Source organism: Ruditapes philippinarum, unplaced genomic scaffold (genome assembly GCF_026571515.1).
Source record: "Ruditapes philippinarum isolate M1 unplaced genomic scaffold, ASM2657151v2 ctg2159_1_1_1_1, whole genome shotgun sequence".
NCBI lineage: Eukaryota > Metazoa > Mollusca > Bivalvia > Venerida > Veneridae > Ruditapes > Ruditapes philippinarum.
In genome coordinates this window covers 151,253-166,853 of record NW_026858069.1, presented here as the reverse complement: position 1 = coordinate 166,853, position 15,601 = coordinate 151,253, and the positions used below count along the sequence as shown (strand labels likewise).

At 33.8% G+C, this 15,601-nt stretch overlaps 2 protein-coding genes across 2 annotated transcripts in view; one reads left to right on the top strand and one right to left on the bottom strand.

Moving 5' to 3' along the window:
- The window catches only part of LOC132751995 (endoplasmic reticulum aminopeptidase 1-like), a gene marked incomplete at its 3' end in the record, with an annotated part of 28,243 nt that extends 21,806 nt beyond the window's left edge, over positions 1 to 6,437 (bottom strand). The window contains 4 exon segments of the mRNA XM_060742225.1: positions 2,095 to 2,215; positions 2,973 to 3,246; positions 3,955 to 4,582; positions 6,254 to 6,437. Of these exon segments, the coding sequence (XP_060598208.1) occupies positions 2,095 to 2,215; positions 2,973 to 3,246; positions 3,955 to 4,582; positions 6,254 to 6,293 (1,063 nt within the window).
- A 13-nt stretch (positions 6,438 to 6,450) lies between these two features.
- On the top strand, positions 6,451 to 14,269 carry LOC132751996 (uncharacterized). Its single transcript, XM_060742226.1, has 5 exons — positions 6,451 to 6,567; positions 7,835 to 7,957; positions 8,724 to 8,880; positions 9,530 to 10,144; positions 12,880 to 14,269. The coding sequence occupies exons 2-5, from the start codon at positions 7,862 to 7,864 to the stop codon at positions 13,671 to 13,673; spliced, it is 1,662 nt and encodes a 553-aa protein (XP_060598209.1). The 5' UTR covers positions 6,451 to 6,567; positions 7,835 to 7,861; the 3' UTR covers positions 13,674 to 14,269.
- The last annotated feature ends 1,332 nt before the right edge of the window (positions 14,270 to 15,601 follow it).

Sequence of the window (15,601 nt, the reverse complement as noted above, 5' to 3'; positions counted from 1 at the left end):
TTAAATAATAGTGACCTTGACCTTGTGACCCCAAAATCAATAGGGGTATTCTACCCAATATGGACAATCATCCTATGAAGTTGGAACACTGTGGGCCAATTGGAACTTAAGTTATGATCCGGAAACTGTTTTCAGTTTTAAGGTGATAGTGACCTTGACCTTTGACCTTGTGACCCCAAAATCAATAGGGGTCTTCAACCCAGTATGGACACTCATCCTATGAAGTCTGAATATTGTGGGTCAAATGGAACTTAAGTTATGCTCCGGAAACCAAATTGCTAACGGACGGACAGACATTCCTACAAATGGTCATTTTATATTGGGTACTTCTTTTTGTTGTGCCCAACAAGAGAACATAAGTACCCAACAATACTGAAGGTATGAATACCCAAAAAGTGTCCTCTCATGTGTTGGAGGTACCCAACAAGTATCCTCTGGTTTGCCCGGACAGACAGACGGACGGACGCCAGGGGGTATAACATAATATGCCCGAAATTCTTTCAGGCATATAAAAAAATGTAGTGTGTCAAGACACCAGTGAAAACATTTCCCGTATTTAGTTTTCAAGCAGTGAAAAATAAATTTTTACAGTGAAAATATGGAAAATGAAAAAACACATTTTATTTCATCAATATTTCTCAATATTTCATTTATAAGTATATTATAATAAGGTGGTTTATTACACATATACTGCATGTTTGTAACGTCAAGTTTCATTGGACAAACATGTTGTCTATATTCCCTATATATACATGAATAAGGTGCTTGTGACTACCAATTTATGATTTTATTTCAATTAATCAACCTAAATATACAGTAATGTCACCTTACTGCAGTAAATGATCAACTTTTTACAAAGCCTTAGATGTATATACATTTGTGATGATCTGTTAAATTGTTAATATAATTAAGTGAAGCTAATGCAAATTTCATAAAAAATATAACATTGTTTAGGTAATAACGCCATATTGTATATGTTAAATCTTTGCTTTATATATAGCTTTGGTTACAATAAAGAAAGAAGAAAATTCTCAGATAAATTACATACATTTTAGAAGAATAATTTTAATTTAATAAACATGTCTATTTAAGGGCCCATAAAGCCTCAGAAATGCAATCATTGTTATTTTTCAAAAGTTTTTTATTTTTGTTGTCCTTAATATATTTAAGGTTCTAAAAATAATACTCACTGACCATAAAACTGAACCATATTTTGCTTCTTTTGCATTTTTGCAAAGTTATAGTGATTAAATGTTTTGTATGGAAAAGCAAACCTTTACATTTTGCTATCTTTATCACAAATTATTTCACATTCAACACTAATTTCTTCAGGTAATAAGTTACATAATAAAAATCATTGCGAAAAATGTATTGAACTGGTTAAAATCAATGCAATGATCTATGATTGTTCTTTAGATATTATGAAGATGTATAATGAGCACCTCACACTTGTTCTAAATCTCTTATTAAAACATTATAAGTAGGAGCATCTGTGGCTGCGTGGTTAAGGTCGTTGACTTCAAACCACTTGAACCTTACAGATGTGGGTTCGAATCCCTACAGGGACTTTGGATTCTTTCATGTGAGGAAGCTATCCAGCTAGCTTATGGAACGTCAGTGGTCCTACTTAGGTGCCTGTCCGTGCCTGAAATAATGCATGGAAGGGCACCTGAGGTCTTCCTCCACCAGTAAATCTGGAACATCACCATATGACCTATACTGTGTCGGTGTGACATAAAACCCAATCAAACAAACAACGTCATTATAAAACACATACTTGCTCTTTAAACAGAAGGCTTTAAGCTTGGTTGTGAAAAAATCTCCTAGCAACTTTAAAGTTTCTTCCTGAATCTAAACAGTATTGGTGTCCTTAAAGCAAAAACCATTGAGGTAACCCAAATTGCATCCACACCCACAACCCCTAGATTGAGAAGTAGGCACCTTGACCACTAGAACACTTTAAGAGTCAAGTGCACATAATGTTACTTGTTCAGGTAGGGGATATTCATGGACGAAATTTCACCTTCCCTGAGTATTGAACCAGTGGCCCCTTGATTACAATGTGATAAGAGACAAGTAAACATAAACATTTACCTTGTTTAGGTAGGGGATATAACACTTTGAAATATTTTTCATAATAATCTATGATATCAACAGCTGTATTGAGAGCAAATGTTGCTGCATGTATGGAATCTTCCGGTGCAAAAACTCGCACCTAAAATATAGAAAAAAATAGCATACATGTACATGTATGTTAAAACTAGAAATATTAATTTGGAACCATTTTTATGTAAAAATTACCAATATTATAAATTTGGAACTATTTTTTATGTAGAAACTAGCAGTATTATTAAATTGGAACTATTTTTTGACAAAGTAGGAATATCTAGCATTTATGTGAACAGGCATCCTTAATCAACCTTCTAAATAACAGTTAAAAACTCAGTCAAGATGTTACATATTTTTATAGGTACAATGTAATAAGTTCTGCCATAAAATAAGTATATAAAGTTCATACAAATTTTATTTAAGTCTGACTGAAACCCGTGAACCAGTACAAAGCAACAAGTGTAAAGTTCCTTGCTCTTAAAGGACAATAGCTTGCCCCAGATGGTGATCTGAACCAAGAAGGGCCAGCAATTCTTAGATTATAATAGTCTGATGTGCAAACCACACTGTCACCCTATCACAAAAAGTAAACTAAATTTTAGCCGTATCATGACCAAACCAACATAATGGGTTTGCAACCAGCATGGATCCAGACCAGCCTGCGCATCCGCGAAGTCTGATCAGGATCCATGCTGTTCACTATCACTTTCTCTACATGTCATAGGGTTGGTAAGCAAACAGCATGGATCCTGATCAGACTGCGCAAACCCATTATGTTGGTTTTGTCATGACACGGCTAAATTTTCATTAATGACTCTGGGCATTTATTAGTGGCAATATGGTAAACATTGTCATATACTTACCATCACATCTCTTTTTGAGTATTTTGTGATATTTTTGTAATCACAAACCACGAACGCCACCAGATATGTACTCATTTTAACTGTTTCATCAAAGTTATCTACTTTTAGACCATTCTCATAATCGTCAGTCTTCAACAATGGCATGTTAAACAAGGCGATGTGATCTGATTCTCGAATCATTGACAGTTTAAATGTCGCTTTAAGATGAGGCTCGTCAAAACACGGGAATGCTGCACGTGCATCGGTTGGCTCAAAGTGAGTTGTAGCAATATATCTGAAATTATGAAATAACCCTGATGACAATAATTCATTTTAATTGGTATGGACCATATACATTAAAAGCATTAAAAATTAATATTACTTTAGAAAATAACAAAACCTTGTTTATAAATAGCAGAAGTAAAATAGTAGAAGTAAAAATGATTTGTGTCAGAGCAAAACTGGTGGTAATACATTTCAAATCTTCAATATCTAAGACTGAGAAATTATAGTTTCTGAGAAGAAGATTTGTAAAGATTTCATTTTTAAAGTCTATTTTAAGCTCCTGTGACCTACTTTTGCATTAGACTGAAACTGTTTATATTCTCAGAGGGTCACCTAATAAACCACACAGCACACAGAAATTTCTATAAATGTCCTTTAGAATGCATCGGTGACTGTTGATAAAAAGAGTGGAGCAGTTTTTATTTTTTGTTTTTTTTTTACCCTGAATATTTCTAATTACCAATTATTGGTCAATCGCTATTGAAATAGTCAATCTTTTGAAATATACACATTTTGTATCTTAATTAAACACAACTTGACACTGAAAAAATGAGCATTATAAACATCACTTTAAAGAAGAAAATGGGGATAACAATAAGTTATGGCCATCATGCTATAACTAAAGCTAATGTCTAAGCATATTGTGCTCAACTCTACTCAAGATGAGCTAAAAACAACAAACACATATCAAACTTTGAACAATAACTTTTTGTAATACCTTTCTTCACCACTTTTTGTCTTGTACATGCTTTTGTAAAATCCTGCCAACTTCTTCACAAGGTCTCCTTGATACTCCACATCCAGTATGACCTTTGACCCTGCTTCAAGTCTCGTGTCAAGTTTCACATAGATCTGTTCATTAGTTACATATTCCAGCCAATGTGAAACTGGAACCTTCCGCGATGATTTAACATCACTCACCTCCAACTTTGTAATCGTTAAATTCTTCACATGGAACACAATAAAGTTTGTGGGCTTTTTAATATCACAACTTATTTTCACATTGCCTTTGAAAATTGACAAAGATATATTTGGATGGAGTTTCAACTGATAAGACATTGGAATGACTGAATCCGGTAATCGAATCTCTTTATATGGAAATGGTTTACCACTGGTAGATATATAGTCTGGTTTTTTAGGTTCTGGTTGTTGTTGTTGTTGTTTAGTATCTAGTGTTGTCCCGTTACACGAATTACCGGACGATAATGCAGCAATTAGGGCAACAACGAGTAAAAATAAACACGCTATCGTTGCTATGACAGCCGCTCTACCTTTATTGCAGGCCACATTTCGTAGTTTCTGTATAATATTTGGTTCGTACAAAGCTCGTCTGTGAAGATTTTCACCTGATATAAAATAAAGAAAAAAAGAGCTGTTAGTAACTAAAATGTTCGACTTTTTTCAACATGTTTATTAATTAGTTGATCTAGATTTCACTCCATCAGTTTTGGTTTGAAAAATTTAGAATGTTTTTTTTTTAAGTTTGACTATTATGACATATCAACCAAATATCTATCATTCAATCAGATTTGCCCCACATGTCCAGTGATTTTTTCTGTACGAAATCTGCTGTGGTCATAGTATTATTTTTACAATAGGTTTATCTCTAAGATTTGGTTTGCTAAATTGCTAATCATGGTCATGCAACTACATAGTTAGGTGAAGAAGCAGGCTCTTGTTTTGATTGAGTCTATTATGTTTTGTTTAAGGGGTTTAGTTGTCATACACAAATTTACAATTTATATGCATTTATTTTATTCCAATGATTGTTATTATCTTAAATGCTTCTGGGATTGTTGTTTTATCAATTTTATCAATTCATTTTTAAATGAGTTTGTTATATGTCTATTAACAGAATAATTTTAATGAACACGAAATTAGTTCACACCTACATGTGTATTGGTAACGTGATGGTTTAAGCCAATGAAAACACGTCAATATTATTATACTCAGGCAGAGAAAAAGTGTGCAAAGAGTAAATCGATAATCTTTATGTAGCCAGCAAACTTTGAATTGCAAGTATTTTTTCATATCTTTTCGACAGAATAAACTTTTCGAGGATTCGTATCGTAAAATGGCTGCCATTTACAGTATCAAGTGATTATCCCAAGCACCACCGCGACTTAGCGCGGGAATTTTAATTATAGCTAACCCCGGCGCGAATACCTTTTTCATATTTTATTGTAATAAATATTTACAAACTGTGTCTTTCGGGGTTATTATTTTTCTTGTTTATTTCAATTTTCAAAACAACCTGTGACTTTCTCAATTGGAAAATATAGCAGATAAATCACAAAAGGGGAAAAACCTGAAATGAAATTCCAACAACTGAGAATGAAATTTTGTAGTTGATACATTTTATAAAATTTTCAATTTTAAACTTCATTATCTTCTCACCTACATTTTTAGATCTTAACCGTGACATACTCCCCCAATATATTGGTCATAGAATTTCTCAGGATAACAGAGTAAATTAAACCCTGAGCTATATGCAGTATATTATGGCCCAACATTCCACTTCCATTCCATTCCAATGTCACCGGGTGAGAAAAGTGCAACCTGACCTGGACTTGATCTCTGGACACTTGGAATATCGTTCTCCAGCTCTACTTACCAAGAAATCCGTCTGCTCACACTTTTCCCATCAAAGTTCAGAACTGTGTAAATGTTGTAGTCCTTCATTGAAAGATATCGCATTTTCTTATTTTTACAATTTAAAGTTTATAGAAAATGTTGAAGCGTATTTGACCAATAAAAAAATAGCTTTACTTCTGAATATTAAATATTTGGACTATAAATGTTGCTACTGTAGGAGGACCTCTGCACTGATGGAATTGTGTTTGCAACTGCGTATTCCACAAAAAATCAATATTTTACTCCCATTGATTCTAAAGAAACATAGCCTCAATAACTTTTATTAGCATGCCATTAATGAAAACAAATAGATCTAATGCACTTTATCTTTTAGCTATAAATTTCTCTTGTTTAAGACTTTGTTTTCCAATTCAAAACCTTACCAGGCAGAAAGGACACGTCTTCTATCTCGTTGTCTGACATGTTTACTACGTGTTTACGTTTACGAATCAGCTTGACAGTCTATGTGAATGCAAAAACAAAAGAAAATTACTGCATCAAATTTTCATAAAATATGTTGGAGTTGTTGTTGTCGCTTAGTTGTCAAAATTGGTGAGAGTTATTTCCCCTGTGTACTCTTCGCAAATTAAGGCGACATGCGGAAGTAAATAATTTGTATCCTTAAGAAGTGATTTTGTTAATTAACACTGCTTATCGTTTGACAGTTATATATGTGTTAAATCTAGAAAACATTCAGGTAAATATTATATTTTGTCGAAACAGCAATGATTGTTTGGTATCACGTAGATTATTAAAAATGTAATTGAAAAAATACGATTTTTAGTGTATGTTTCGTCCCAAAACCAACTCGACCCATAATAATCTGGCCATAAAATGCATTTTTGACTAAACTATTTTCTGGACTTATGACTATGCAAATTCTCATTTAATTTTCACAGAACGACAACAAAGCAGTGATAGTAAGGGAAGGGGAGGGGGCTAATTCTAATTGATATAGGGGAAGTCAAAGGCTAGGACTGCAAAGCTAGCCAAAAATTCTAACTGTATGTGAGTGATGTAATGACTAGCTTACGAAAACTACTTGATAAAAGGTGAATTTATTTCTGATCCGATATCTGTGCTGAATATCAGCTGTAAAATTATTTAGAACAAAAAAAATATTATCATTCTTTGTGAAAATGTACCGCTAGGACTTTTGGCTAGCTGTTTTGGCCCATACGGCTAGCCACTTCCTTATTTAATGCAGTATTTTACATTTTAACATTTTAGTATATATATATTGTATTGTATTTGAACTCAACTAATCGAAGAAAGGGCAGGTATTCAACAATTATTGTACTCACCCTGTTGTCATTGTCACAGTCACACTTGTTTTAAGTTTTTGTGTGCAAGTTGGTATTTCCAAAGCTACTGAAGGGAATGTGTTGAAACTTCACACAATTACATGAAAGCATAATTAAGAAGTAACTGTTTAAAGTTCAAAATTTCCCTTATAAATTTTGCTTGAATTATGGCCCTTTTTGAACTAAAAAAATCTGTATTATCCACGCTTTTGTTGAACTATCAAGCACTGTGAATAGTTGAGCACGCTGTTTTACTGTCAGCTCTTGTGAAGCATGAAAAGTGTGAAAATGTAAAATATCAGATTTAATAGAGGAGAAATGTTTAAGATGTTGGTAATGTCTTGGCTTTTGAATAAGGACTGGACATGGGCACCAACCACATCAAAAATTTTGGCTGAAAAAAGGTTTAGAATTATGCCTCATTAACAATCAGCAGATAACTTTCATTGATCAGTGACATGGCTAAATGGTTTACATGTCAGACTAGTAATCGAGGGATTGTTAGCTGTGTGGGTTTAAACCTCATCAGGGGCAAGACATTGTTTCTTTAAAGCAAGAAACTTTAAACTCAGTGCTCATTACTGGTTGGGTCCAGGGACAGATTTAAAGGTGTGTATTATAAGAATAAATATAATTTTGTTTATATATTCAACTTTCAAGGTGCTGTAGAAGAGACATGGTAGTAAGATGACAGGGGCTAGTATAGACTTGGATATATTAAAGGATATACCTGGGTATAAAGGCATACTTAAAGCTGTACTCCGATATCAAATACAGCAGTTGGTAAGCAATTTGTTTAATTTTAACTGTTATTTATTAACTTCTACTTACCCAACATGCACCAATGTTGGGTAATGATAATGTCATAATAAAGTTAGAATCAAAGTCACTCTCACATCTTCTTGTGACAGTTTGTTTAACTTCAGATTAGGACACTCATAAACTGTTTTATATACATGTATATACTAATGTCAGTAAATTTAAAATGTTATAATAAAGGTATTAAAGTCAAAGCCACTAACTCAAACCTTCTTTTGACAAGTTTTCATTACAATAAATTTCTCATGGGACAAGGTGTTATTTACATTTATGTTTAATGCACAGCTGTTGCCATTTTGAATTCTTTTTATACAGTCTTGAGACCATTAAGATAAATGCTTGACTTAAATTTTACATTTGAGAAAGCTATCCAATAAGCTTACAGAAGTGCGATGGTTCCAAATTGTGTGTCTACTTCTGAGTAAAATTGCTCATGTTTTTCACTTCCATTAAAGCTGAAAAGTCACCTTTGTATGGATTTTTTGAAAAGCACAGCAACATAGCATTGTTAAAAGAGAATGACATTTAGATAAATATGAAGATATGAAATAAAGAAGCATTCCAAGAGTTGAGAGCTAAGAATCATTTATATTTTTCTACATAATGCTATATGGACTAGAGGGGGTTTGGCACAATTTAGCCACTGTACAGAGCTCCTGTTTTGTTTTCCAATCAAAGTAAAATATTTGAGGATATATTCTGATTCCTACGTTATTGGTTTGAATCATAGGTGGAGCAGTTGTGTAAACATGGTGGAGAAGAATCTGTTGTGCTGTCAGCAAATGTGACAGAGGGGACGCTGAGTCATCTGGGGACTGAGGCAGGGAAAGGATTCCTTATTGACAATAATGAGGTTAAAAGACAGTACCTGGGTTACTGTTTAAAAAGTGAGTAAAATCTTTCCTTTCATACATATATCAAGATTTAAAATTACCTCGTACACTTTACTTTTTCAATTAATGTTTTCTGAAATGGCTTCAGTTGTTTTCATGTTATAAAGCAAGATATTAGCTAGCTTACAGGGCATTTTCAGACTGTTTTGGGAAAAGGTCACTTGCATAAATTGGGGGGAAATTCAGCATTTTATGAAATTTGAGAAATTTTAAAAATCATAATTATAACCCGTCACCTTTTTTGGAAGAATCAAGTTTAAACAGTTCAATTTTTCTCAGAATAAAAAGGGGTTTGTTCATTTTGCTGCTGTTGAGAATTTTTTAATTGAAATAAAGAATATTTAGGGGGAAAATCAGGACTTTCATCATATTTCGACATATCGTGAAAATCGACTAATTGAAGTTTGACTCATAGAAATTTACTGTAATATTAAAACTAAGAGAGCAAATTATCTGAAATTTTGCATACAAGATATTTATTTAGACTCACTCAGATATCAGTGTAACCCAACAAAAAAGTTTTCCTCTAAAACTTTGTAATATTATGATGTGTGGAGATTTTTTTCTTTCTTAATAAAATGATTCTTAATGAAATCAAAGTTCTTCTAGTTACCAAATAAATGTTCACGTTTTATCGTTATAGATTACCAGAAAAGAAAGTCAGAGTTTATGTCACCGACTGTGTCCAATGAAGAAATACAACCTGCTAAATTTGCGTTTTCAAAGCGGGATTCCATGGTCAGCTATCCGGTGCATAAGAAACCGTATTTTAGGGCTCAACGTAGGAATACGCGCCTTCGTTCTGGTGGTAAACAGTTCTCTACATTTTACTCTAAGACCGGTTTGAATCGTCCTACTCTTCAGAAAATAGCCACACAAGGAGCATATAGAGTGATAGAAGAAGACGCCTCCCAAAATCAGAGTCAGTTTTCAAGACAGATTGACTCCGCAAAGCAACATGAAATGTTGAATCCACAGTATAAAGGTCAAAGGTTATTTGATGGAGGTCAAAGGTCAGAAATTGCCCTGAAAGCTGAATATCAAACAGACGAAGGGAATTCAAGTGAGGGACAAAATGAAAGGGAGGTAACTGTGAAAATGGAGCCTTCACAGGAAGTTGATGAAACAGGAAGTATGAATTCAACTAAATTGTCAGAGGATATCCAAACATTAGAAGGGGGTAGACTAGGTCACCATTTTTCGCCAAATGTATCTATGGAAACTGAAGATTCTTTCTCTGAGGGAAACCAGTCATTTGGTAAGTGTAGTATATAAATGGGAATCTGTTTAGCTGTCCGGTTAGTGCAATAGGTAGAGTGTTTGATTGTGAATGGGATGACCTCAGATTCCCAGGCATTGTAGGTCACTTTCTTGTAGAGCTGTCATTGATAGAGACGATATCAATCTATAGTTGATATTTTTTTGATGATCAATAATCAATATACATTAGAAAAAAATTGATAATTTTGATTAATTATTTAAATGCCTAAGAATTATGGAAATTCAGCCAAGAACATATACAAAAGCAGGTAGCTTTGTTTAACACAAAGCTGTTGCACAATTCATTTCATTGATGAAAAAAAAAATGCCTTAATGGTCAGAAAAAATCCTGCAAAGGACACAAAATAATTTGTATGAGCAGAACATGTATTTTACTAAAACCTTTTAAACAGGTATAAAAATGAATTATATACATGTACAAGAAATAAAGAGTATTTATGTATCGTCAATATGCTTTGCAGTGAATCAGGTTTACTATCTTTGCACTGTATCTCTGCTCTAGTATATACAGAAGTTACCAGTTTCTTTGTGAAAGTGCATGCTATCAGTCCTGGTTAACTGCTTGGCAGCCTGCCAAGGAATGATGCATTAGTAATATAAAGAGGAAAAACAAACTTTTCTGGTTTTGTCTGATCTAGATGAAACAACAAATAATTAAAGGTTTTATATAATCAACGTTTTCAATGTTGAATTAGGTCCAAAGAGAAGTTATCTCAAGTTTTCCTGCTACCCCGAGTGACTGCGTCGCACGGTATTTCTAGCAAATTGTCCACCAACAGGCAATATCTTTACATGTGCATACTCAGAAAACACATGGCTAGCTAACTGCATTTTGATATTTTTACATAAATGTCTGTAATCTTTAAAAATTATGAAAAACTCATCTTGTTTATCGTGTCACACGTCAAAGATGGGTGCTCACAACGAGGAACGGAAGTTGCTCACAACATTTTAACCGATGGACATTTTTCACTCGTTGTGAGTTAAACGGGCGTAGCTCTATATACATAAACTGTAAAAGTTTCAATTTATAGTTAGTCTGACATTTTGAGGTGTATTTGAACTATCCTACTTACCCTGATGTCACATTTGTTTATAGTTTTACGTCTTTTAAGGAGTACAGTACTACTTAACATTAAGAATCAATAAATATCAACAAGTGTCTTGTTATATCATAACCTGGAAGCTGCTCTCATCCCCCTTCAACAATTTTCGTTTCCGTATTTTTAGCTCACCTGTCACAAAGTGACAGGGTGAGCTTTTGTGATCGCTTTTCGTCCGTCGTCCGTCCGTCCGTAAACTTTTGCTTTAAATGACATCTCCTCATAAACCACTGAGCCAATTTCATCCAAACTTCACAGGAATGTTCCTTTGGTGGTCACCTTTAAAAATTGTTCAAAGAATTTAATTCCATGCGGAACTCTGGTTGCCATGGCAACCGAAAGAAAAATCTTTAAATATCTTCTTTTAAACAACCCTAAGAGCTAGAGCTTAGATATTTGGCATGAAACATCTTCTAATGAGTGTCTACCAAGTTTGTTCAAATAAAAGCCCTGGGGTCAAAATTGGCCCCGCCCCGGGGGGTCATTGATTTTCCCTATATGCATATAGTAAAAACTTAAAGAATCTTCTTTTAAAGAACCGTAAGAGCTAGAGCTAAGATATTTGGCATGAAACATCTTCTAGTGAATGTCTACCAAGTTTGTTCAAATAAAAGCCCTGGGGTCAAAATTGGCCCGGCCCCAGGGGGTCATTGATTTTCCCTATATGCATATAGTAAAAACTTAAAAAATCTTCTTCTAAAGAACCCAAAGAGCTAAAGCTAAGATATTTAGCATGAGACATGTTCTAATGGGTGTCTACCAAGTATGTTCAAATAAAAGCCCTGGGGTCAAAACTGGCCCCGCCACGGGGGTCATTGATTTTCCTTATATGTGTATAGCAAAAACTTAAAAATCTTCTTTGAAAAAACCCAAATAGCTAGAGTTTAGATGATAAGCATGAAACATCTTTAAGTAAATATTTACAAAGTTTGTTCAAATAAAAGCCCAGGGGTGGCCCTGCCCGATGGTTTTCATTGTTTTTAACTATATGTTTATAGTAAAAACTTAAAAAATCTTCTTTTAAAAAGCCTAATGAGCTAGAACTTAGATGTTTTGCATGAAACATCTTCTTGTGGGTGTCTACCAAGTCTGTTCAAATAAACAAATAAAAGCCCTTGGGTAAAAATTGGGGGGGGGGGGTGGGCTATATACAGGTGAGCGACCTCAGGGCCATCATGGCCCTCGTGTATATATATTTCTTTCTCAAAATAGACACGGATTTTCTATGGTGACATGAATCATTATAGAATATACCTGTATTACATCCGGCAAACAGGTACATTCTCATTGTATCCGTAGTCACTAAGCTTAATGCAGAAAAAGTCATCATAGATGGATAATAACTGTGATGGCGTTGCCAAGTGGTTAACACGTCAGACTAGTAATCTAAGGATTCCTGGCTGCGTTCAGACCCGTGAGGGGAATTTGTTGTTTCCTTGAGCAAGAAACTTTACATTCATTGCTCAGTACTGGTTGGTTCCAGGAACAGATTCGAGAGTGTTACAATAAGCTTATAGCTGATTCCTATACAATTGAACCCAAATTTATTAATATAAACTAACAGTGGTAATGGTAGAATTTATAAAGCTCTCTTTTAATCTACTTTCAGAATACGTTTTGGACCAAGAGAACTCTGAAGGTGTCATATCACCATGGAAACCAGACGAGATGGAAAAACTGTCACAATTCACATCAAAGCGGAAGCAGGCGCTTCCAACAAGAATAAACAAAAGTACTGAACAAATAAAGGATAAAAATGAAGTGTTCAGTCAGTTTTCACAGTCAAAAGGTTCGACATGGACTCAAGAACAATTATTTAATTTATCGGCAGATAATACGTCCTATATGGAAGGAGGTGCTGACATGAACTGGGCCGAGGAAAGCCATCAGACAGGAGGAATTAAATCGTATATGAAAACACCCCAGATTGATGGTCTTTTCGTCTCACGAGGTGAAGGTCGTTACGAAAAATTAATCAAATGTGAAGACTGCGGAAAGGTGTGTCGTACCAGTAACATGGCCCGTCACAAAAAGCGATATTGCACTACGTTATCGTCCAGTGGTCGAACGCGTAAAAACTATTCACAAGCCATTAAAGAGATATCTTTTGATGGTTCAAAATTGGACATTTACGTAGATAACCCAGAAAATGAATTGCATCCAAATCAGAAAAGTGGAACTTTGCGATCAATATTACCGAAACAAAAAGACAACTCTGTGATCAGAAATACAGATGCCAGTGAAATTAATTTAGGTAATCAAAGTGATGATTTTGTTCATAGGCGCAATGATTTTGGAGCACATTCGCTAAAAAGCGAGTCAAGTTATGATGGCGATTTTAGGGAGGAAGGTATGAACATAATTGTGAAACAAGAACCTGTAAACCATTCTGATGGTATATAGAGATAGAAACTATACTGCCATAGAGAGACCAGTACCATATAGGGACAATTTCCAAAATTTGTTTCTAGTTATGTCTGATAGTGATATTATAGCTAGCTTTTTACATTTGTTAATTAAGATCAGCATCTTAGTATCATCTGCTAATCTGATTGATAATTGTTACATAGAAATTACTTATTTAAATTTGTTTGATAAAAAATTAAAAAATGTACTGGTAGATTTTGTTTTGTTTGCATTCATATAAAATGCAAGTCAAGGCAAAACAAGCTTTGCTTAACAGTTCATCAGAATTTTTATGAATTTTGTACATTTATTACATTTGTATAGAAATTTTGTATAAAGGGTTTCTATTTCTCTTTGCCAGAGTTTTGATATGGCAGTGATGTGCTTTACTTTATTATAATATAGTATCTTGCGTTTTAGCAGAAAAGCATAACGACCCAATTTTCAAATATTAAAGGGACACAACTGAGAATAATGAAATTTGTTGTGAAAAATGATATTCAAATAAAAAGTGTTTTAATGGTTTAACCTCTAATTTGGTCTTAATGTCTTAATCACATTAAATTTCAATTTAATTTTAACTACTGTATTCCTAGAAATGTTTGCGGATACAATATTTCGCGTTTTTCACAACGTCGGCATTTTCGCGGAGACAAACTTTCGCGGATATGTAGTAACCGCCAATTCCGCGAATGTTAAGTTGCTACGGTCTAAATTACAGCTTTTAGAGGCTACGTTTTTGATGCATAACCTTGGCTGTTGGGTGCTTTTAATTATTTTATTTTTTTTGACAAGTCGCGCCTAAAGCGCAACGTTACTCGATTCATTTTCATCTATTGACTAGTTGAACAAGGACGGTTGTTCCGTGAACACTTTCATGTTTCCTTACCTTTTTTCATTATGTTATTAAGTAAGATTTAGTCAGACCCGTTAGCTTTTATTCTCATTTGAATCCTTACTGACTTTATCTTCAAAATGTCGATACTTTTTTTTTACACATTATCGGACTGTACATCGCTTTCATTATAACAACATAACAGCTGTTTATCAATGTAGCACTTTATCGCTTTTGTACTTTTAACAAAGGATTACACCTACTCCAAGCAAATAAAATCCAAGTCATTCAATGTTCGCAAACTGTAAATGCGTTTGTCAACGCTGTGACTAGCAAATAACGTTAATAAGCATGATAATTACTAATAATTGATATTTTGTTTTTCAGCGTGCAAACTAGTATCAATAACATACATAAATTATTCTTTACACGTTTCTATAGCTTCTGTGTTTATATGTTGTTTTTTAGTTTAAACAATATTTTATTGATAATCTACACATTTACATAATAAATTACATAAAATAAAATTTACGGATTGAGTAGGAAGCTTGTAAAGCTTTTTTGAAAACTCTCTCCGTATGTTGTTTTTTGTGTAAGTAGATTATAGTAAATATTCTGTACTTTTTATGTTATATTTGGCTGAAGCTAGAAATGTTCGCGGATTTGTTATAAGTGACATATTCGCGGCTATAAAGATTCGCGGAATCATGCCTACCGCAAAAACCGCTAACTTAAAATGCGCGAAATCTTTTCTAGGAATACAGTATATGCATTTTAATATCTTTTTCAATATTTTTCTGTTTTATTTAGCGCCCAGTTGATTTATCCAAATTAAGTTATCCTCTCAGATCTGGAAAACTTTATATCCAAACTTAGTTATCCACTCAGATCTGCAATTTTATACAACCAAACTTAGTTATCCACTCAGATCTGCAATTAAATATATTGTGGCCAGACGCCCTTTTCTAGGTCTGACCACTCGGGGAATTAGCTTTAAATCTTAACTTCACAATTGCTTTTGAAATTTATATAACAACAAACTTTAATGTCCACATTCAGTTTCTTTTATTCCATATGATAAGCTATTTAA

What these genes read in the sequence shown, in the direction of transcription:
- LOC132751996 (XM_060742226.1), top strand. Translation starts at nt 7,862, where the DNA reads ATGACAGGGGCTAGTATAGACTTGGATATATTAAAGGATATACCTGGG. An exon ending in CCTGGGTTACTGTTTAAAAA is followed by an intron (nt 8,881 to 9,529) that starts GTGAGTAAAATC and finishes TTATCGTTATAG; the next exon opens with ATTACCAGAAAAGAAAGTCA. An exon ending in TGAGGGAAACCAGTCATTTG is followed by an intron (nt 10,145 to 12,879) that starts GTAAGTGTAGTA and finishes ATCTACTTTCAG; the next exon opens with AATACGTTTTGGACCAAGAG.